This window comes from Littorina saxatilis, linkage group LG15 (assembly GCF_037325665.1).
Source record: "Littorina saxatilis isolate snail1 linkage group LG15, US_GU_Lsax_2.0, whole genome shotgun sequence".
Classification (NCBI taxonomy): domain Eukaryota; kingdom Metazoa; phylum Mollusca; class Gastropoda; order Littorinimorpha; family Littorinidae; genus Littorina; species Littorina saxatilis.
In genome coordinates, this window is record NC_090259.1 from 14,434,849 (window position 1) to 14,442,346 (window position 7,498).

The 7,498-nt window shown below is 40.7% G+C and overlaps 1 protein-coding gene across 1 annotated transcript in view; it reads right to left on the reverse strand.

Moving 5' to 3' along the window:
• Positions 1 to 4,728, reverse strand: part of LOC138948639 (signal transducer and activator of transcription 3-like) — a 53,581-nt gene extending 48,853 nt beyond the window's left edge. The window contains exons 1-2 of the mRNA XM_070320209.1: positions 4,653 to 4,728; positions 1,494 to 1,630 (exon numbers count right to left, since the gene is read on the reverse strand). Of these exons, the coding sequence (XP_070176310.1) occupies positions 1,494 to 1,621 (128 nt within the window). The 5' untranslated portion in view covers positions 1,622 to 1,630; positions 4,653 to 4,728. The remainder of the gene's footprint in view (positions 1 to 1,493; positions 1,631 to 4,652) is intronic.
• Positions 4,729 to 7,498: the final 2,770 nt, after the last annotated feature.

Consider the following 7,498-nt stretch of genomic DNA (forward strand, 5'->3'; position numbering starts at 1 on the left):
GATTAGAAAGATTGTCTTGGGAGGGAGGGGAAGAAAAAGAGCTGCAGCTCTTGTGGATCATACACATTCAAACAACATATCATAATTATTTTACAAGTTCAAAAGATTTTTGTTTTTGAGACAGCTCACTTTTTTCTGCACATGCTGTTTCTTCGGGCCTGTAAACACATACACACGCACATTATATCTATTCATACACACACATGCACACTCAAAAAATAAACTCCAAATTGCCGATGAAACTCGCTTGCAAGATACTGGCGAGGCAATAAGGCATCTTGCAAGTGAGTTTTGTCGACAATTTTGAGAAAAGTTAATAATCTGTATCATAAGAGTCGATCTGTCTGTGGGTCCACTTCAAAGACCACTAGGTCCAAGTACTGTAAATGTAAGGTTTTGTTTTGTCATAAATAAACATTCCAATAACCTACCAACTCGTTTTTGGCTCACGTAAGTGTAGCCTATGCGATCGTAACTTTGTCTGTCTGTGCGTGCGTGCGTGCGTGTGTATGTCTGTGGTAGAAACTTTAACAATTCGTCATTTGAAGACGTCACATTACGTGCGTGCGTGCGTGTGTATGTCTGTGGTAGAAACTTTAACAATTCGTCCTTTGAAGACGTCACATTATGACGTAAGAGGGTTAGACGTCACGCGAAGGAATTACTGAACGTCTCGGTCATTGTTATTTTGTGCGGGCCGAGACTAGTAGGCAGTCGTGCCCCTGTAAGTTAAGTAGGCTACATGCAGACAGACAGATGTAGATCTAGTGTCTCGCTTTCTTGCACAGTGTCACCTATGCTTACTGTGTGTGTGTGTATGTGTGACTGAGTGATTGAGTTTGTGTTACTGTTTGTCGATTTCTTACGTGAGCCTTGAAGGCTTCGCCTCTTGTTGTATTATGAATTTTGAAACGTTTCGTTAGCAACCTATCTGTTTTTGGATTTCATGTGTGCATGAGTAAATTAGTGTGTGTGTGTTTGTGCATGTGTGCATGAGTAAATTAGTGTGTGTGTGTTTGTGCATGTGTGCATGAGTAAATTAGTGTGTGTGTGTTTGTGCATGTGTGCATGAGTAAATTAGTGTGTGTGTGTGTGTTTGTGCATGTGTCTATTTGTGGTGTCATGTAAGTTTAATGTGTGGTGGAGGTGGTGGCGGTGGGTGATGGGGACCCTCTGTATAGCATTGTCTCAAAACAAAAGTGATAAGAGTTGTCCGTCCCTGCCATAGCCCGCGGCGCTGTCGGCGGGAATAGTTCCGGTTGTTTTGTTTACGTCCAAAATGGCTGAACGAGAGAAGAAGATAAGTGGTGGAGGGAAACGTAACTGTGTCTGCTGTTCAAACTACGTGGGTAAAGAGGTTGAAGGGCGGATTGTCATGCGGTTCCATTTTGCAAACACAAACTGGAACTACCTGCTGTTACAGGGGCGCAACTCTGTCTGACTATCGCGTTAGTTATGAGACAATGCAATAGGATGCAGTTACACAATCTTACCAGTCTTGCTTTTCCACCCAGTCAGAAAGAATTGAGCGGAAGTTGAGCAAATAGTCTGGGTAGAAAGATAGATCACAGCTGTCTGGATTCTCCTTCAAGAGTTCCTGTAGTTTGGCGTACCTCGACATAACTAACACCTGCAAAGAAAAAAGGTATTTCATTTAGAAATAAAAAATGTTCTCACGACTCTTAGATCTAAAACTTATAACCTGCTTACTCCTATACATTCAAACTTGGATCATTTCCTGTGAGTGTGTGTGTGTGTGTGTGTGCATGAGTGAGTGTGCGTGTGTGTGTGTGTGTGTGTGTGCATGAGTGAGTGTGCGTGTGTGTGTCTGTGTGTGAGTGTGCATGTGTGTTCATGCGTGTGTGTGCGCATGCATGCATGTTGTATAGGATGCACTCATGCATGTGTGTGTAACTGGTTTGTGAGTATATATATGTATGTGCCTGCAAGCATTCATATGAGAGAGAGAGAGAGAGAGAGAGAGAGAGAGAGAGAGAGAGAGAGAGAGAGAGAGAGAGAGAGAGAGAGAGAGAGAGAAACATTTTAATACTATTTGGCGACCCTGGCAAGGTACTGCATTACCCATAAACGCATGTTTCATTTCTAAGTGTGTGAAACTGCTAGTGCATATTATGGGTAGACGTTAATTACAATAAGGTACTTGATATGGTACATGTTCAGTATTTCAGAAATGAGGGAAATGAGGAAATTTAAACAGACAAGCTTTTCGGAAAATTCAAACGTAACAATTTCAAAAGGGCTAGAGCTACACTTGACCTGAACTTGACACAACTTCCTCCACCCACGTACCCAAACTGCATCTAAGGCAGCCTACTGTAACATTTATCAGTAAGGCAAGTGAGCTTCTGTTATTGGTCCCGGAAGGACTCATCAAGTGTTAGCCCCATATCACATAAAAGCGCCTCAGTCCAAAACATTTTCAGAAACTTAATGCACCCTTATCTGCACTGACAATTACACGTACCGGTACATCACAGCAGGGGTGTTCTTTTGTACGACAAGGGATTCATTGTGCATTGTGCATCATATTGATTTTCAAATGTGCATGCATGTGTTTAAAATAAAAACAAGAGGCGAAGCCTTCAAGGCTCATGTAAGAAATAGACAAACAGTAACACAAACTCAATCACTCCGTCACACACACACACACACACACACACACACACACACACAGTAAGCATAGGTGACACTGTGCAAGAAAGCGAGACACTAGATCTACATCTGTCTGTCTGCATGTAGCCTACTTACAGGGACACGACTGCCAACTAGTCTCGGCCCGCTCAAAATAGCAATGACCGAGACTTTCAGTAATTCCTTCGTGTGACGTCTAACCCTCTTACGCCATAATGTGACGTCTTCAAATGACGAAATGTTAAAGTTTCTACCACAGACATACACACGCACACACGCACAGACAGACAAAGTTACCATCGCATAGGCTACACTTACGTGAGCCAATAAGTCGTGTCAAGCATTATCAATGAAAGCTAGGCAATGGACGAGAGAAAAAAAGCGTTATCAAAACATTTTGTCAATTAACCTGTCGGCCTGAAACAAAAATGTTGTGACTACTAAAATCAGGCTTGCCGAAACCGGTCAATCGAGCTAGTCTCATCCTAACATAAGACTGAATATGAACGAACTAATTTTCTTTAATTTAGAGCAAATTGTTACACTCTAAAAGTAAACAGATCTATACATATATAAATTTGTATTGATGGGGTATACAATGCAATCATTGTTGAGTCTGTAAGTAACATTTGTTTTTTATGACAAACTAAATGAACAAACAAATTAATTTTAATTAATTTGTAAACTTCCAAGCTAAAATGCAATCACATAGCCCGGAGCTAGTCAAAGAAAGTTTGACCAACATTTTGTCAATCAGATACATCTCTGCAACCGCTTGTCTTCACTGCTTGGGAGCATCTTACCTGGCTCACTGTCAGGGGTACAACTCTTCCAAAGTAGACACAAATCCTGACAGAGTTTTAATTCCAGAAAGCATTTATTGGTAACACATACTTTTCAGTGCCCCTCCAAAAAAACAAAAAAAAACCACCCAGAACAAACAACAACAACCATCCTTCTTAATCTTATTTGCTTTGAATCAGTATGTTTAACTACAACAACCTTCAACAACAACCACCTTCCACCACCACCACCACCACCAACAACAACAACAAAAACAACAACAACAACAACAACAACAACAACAACAACAACAACAACAACAACAACAACAACCTTTCTTATTTGCTTTGTTTCAGTACGTTGATGCACTTTGCTTGGACTACTTCGATCATCACTTCATATCTACTCTTCCTTGAAGTTAAAAATTAATCCTGATTTCCCTGGCTGAAGACAACAAAGCAACAACACCAAAGAAACCCCTCATTAATAAATACATTAATTAACAAAAATAAACAAATAGAATAAAAAAAGAAATAGCAAACAAACAAAGAAACTACATTGCACACACATACTAATTAAAGTGTGTGGAATGCAAACAGTAGTAAACAGTAGTAAACAGTTTCATATGTTCTAGGCATGCTATTTAGGAGATACGTCACACACTCACACTTACGCACATCACCTTCAACAACAACAACAACATTAAATGATCAAATGACCTAAACCACATTGGCATCAATGACATTAAATACATTTAGAAAGGTATGCTATCCCACTAGCATAGATATAAATTAGTTGAAACTGACTCCAGACATCACTCACGTCCTATTTCGGCCTGTGCAAAACATAATAGTTAATACATTTTAGTCACAAACAAGATTTTACTGCACAATGCTATACTCTTCATGCGCATTTACACGCAAAATCACAACAAGAGAAACACAAACAAGATACCGTTTAAAGTTCAGCTAAACAAAGACGACAGTTACAAAACAGAAAACGCACGTGAACTATCGCTGGCTGTCAACAATTCAAAACTTGCAAAACAGAAACTAACCGAACATGGGCGCCATGGTTGTTGTTGTCAAAGCAGCTACAGATTTACTAGTATTCCCGTCCACGCCAAGCAAAAGAAAAGCTGCAAAATGACTCAAATGGACACTCTATAAGATTTTGCGGCTACCATCTAGCTCAAATTGACAAACTGCACAATGTACCTTCCGCGCAGGCAACTTTGAAATGAAGATTTGAAGAGCAAACGGAAAACACTCGACGATAACAGGAAGCAGCCAATTTCTCAGGAATAACCAGTCGTCTGCAAATGAGAGTAGTGCGCATGCGCATGTGGAAACCCCAACAAGCGTTGAGGTACAGTAAAGGATAAAAGCAAGTAAAAACATGACAATGGTTGCATGGTTGCATTTTGCAACTATCTATGACGATAAAAATATTACTCAAGGTGATATTCCGTGATTTTTACATCACGCTATTCTACCAGAAAATTTGTTTTATTCTAGATACTGTTATCAAATAAAAATGAAACTAAATTTTAAACTTGAACGTACCTCAAAGGTGGGGTTTCCCGAAAACAATTCCTCAGGAAAGCGCCTTTCTCGAGTCGAGCGATGGGTGGATGAGAGGGAAAACCCCATTAAAATCCCCACCAATGATCGTGTGTCAGATTCTACTGATCGCTGTAAACTTGACTCTTATTTTCTTAAAACCTTTTTGTTATGCCGTTATCACGTTTTAGCAACTCGATCTACGGATTGCGGTGTGGGTATTAGTGGGGGGCGGGGGGGGGGGGGGGGGCGGACTCTGCATAGACATTAGTGGCAGCAGAGCATGGTTGATTGAATAATCAGTCTTTTGATGATAATGAAGTTAGTGATTGATTAATCAATTAATAAGTTAATAGTTGTCATTGTGACCGGTCTACCGCAAAGGACTGACTGTGGTGAGAATGAATCCAAAAACAAAGTGACTGCCAACGTTCCAAAATTCACAATAAAACTTGCCATGAAAAAACAAGAAAGGTATAAGTTGTTCAGGAACGTTTGTTATTGCCAAAACTGGCAATACCGTTTATAATCACAAATATATCGACCCGCTTGTATTGCCGGTATCATTCGCTTGTCACGTGGTTTACCAGCAAGCGGCCGAAAATTCTATTAAGCTATATATGTTCTTCTGTTCCTAATATTATACAATACAAACAATTATTGTTTGTCTGTGCACTTAAAAGACAGTTGGGTCGATACATTTGTGATTGTAACGCCGTATTGTGTTGTCAATAAAACGTTCCAACAACTTGAATTACCGGGCGGTCTTTCTTGTATTTTGATTGTGGTAACAATGACCAAGTCAGGGAGGTCAAGCCGGGTCAGTTGAAAAAACTTGAGGTATAAATTAAGTCAGTGTACATGTCTATGTGTCCGTATTCTGTGTGCAGAGACATAGATAGAATGTGTGTCAGTGGTAGTGTTGTGACTGAGTAGACAGCCTATTTATAAGGCCCCCCCCCCCAAAAAAAAAAAAAATAGGTGTGGTTAAGGTAACATATAGCCCCCAAAAATAGGGTAGGAAGGTAGGCAATCACTTTTTTTTTAAACTTTTTTTTCTATATAAGCAGAGCAACCAAGCGTGTAGCACTCGCAACCGAAGAAGATGCGGCCATTTTTGTCATGGCAAGCGTCTGTTGGGCCTTTTTAGTAGGAGTTATTTCCCTTGCATCGTCTGTCATCTGCATGCCGACTCGAGCGCTTTCGCTTTCATTGCGTTTTCTGCACTCGTTTTCTTGTTTTCATTTTTGTTGCTGTTGACAAATGTAATAAAAAGTTATAGGGTCGGCCTCTAAAACTAGGGTGGGTCGGGTTACCGTAACCACACCTATTTTTTTTTCTTTTTTAGGCCTAATGGCTTAAATCAAAAGTTGAGTTCTTTATCAGTATTAACTTGTGCAGGGTGACAAACACTGTACATTGTAGTTTCTTTGAGGGTGACCAAAAACAAATGCAACCCATACAAATGTGTATAACTTCTACATCTTGAGACCGTATCACTTCATATTTGGGGGACATGCACTTTAGCCTATGCTTGACCCTTCCACAAAGTGACAATCATATAGATCAAATGGTCTGACTTTCGTGCTATTTACAACAAAGATTGCTAAATTCGGTGATTGACTCTACAGTACGAGGTTTTAAATTGAGCAGTAGCCAAACTTACCCAATTTAAGCCCTCCAGATTGTTACCTTTGAGGTAATTCGAATGACATAGTATACCTTAATCAACATTAGACAGTCAGTGACTTGAATACAGCAATTACAGGCAGGATCAGGGCATTTCCCATGCGGGATGAATGCATTCATGTCATTGATGAATTTTTCGCGACATTGCGCAAGTGTAACTTTACAACGAGGGGGGAAAAAGCGGGTGTGGAAACCTACACACGAACACACCGGCACATACACACACACACACACACACACACACACACAATACACACATACACACACACACACACACACACACACACACACACACACGTACTCGCACACACACACACACACACACACACACACACTGGCACACCCCCACCCCCACCCACCGCACCCCTTCTGCCTGCTACCCTATCCTTCAGTATCCAGGCAGCTTAAATTCCGTTCGCCAGTATAACGATTTTAAACGCTCTTTGTTCAAGAAGTTCGATTTTTAACGGACCTGCATAATTCAAGCGTTCGTGCTTACTATTGTCTACTTGTTTAAATTCGCGTTTAACATAAACATAATTGTCTCGGCGCAACTGTGAAACTATTATCATTGTCAAACGGTGGCATTCTTGTCGTAAAGACCAAACACAAAATATTGGAGAGGTGACTTGTTTATACAGTCGAACCTTCCCTTGCCAACACCTGTCAAAGCGACCACCTGCCCACACCGACCGCACGGAAGGATGGATTCCAGTTACGTTTGTTTCTATAAAATTCACGTTTCCATAGCGACCACTTTTGGTCGGTCCCTCTGGGTGGTCGTTCCAGACAGGGTCAGCTGTACTCTCCTC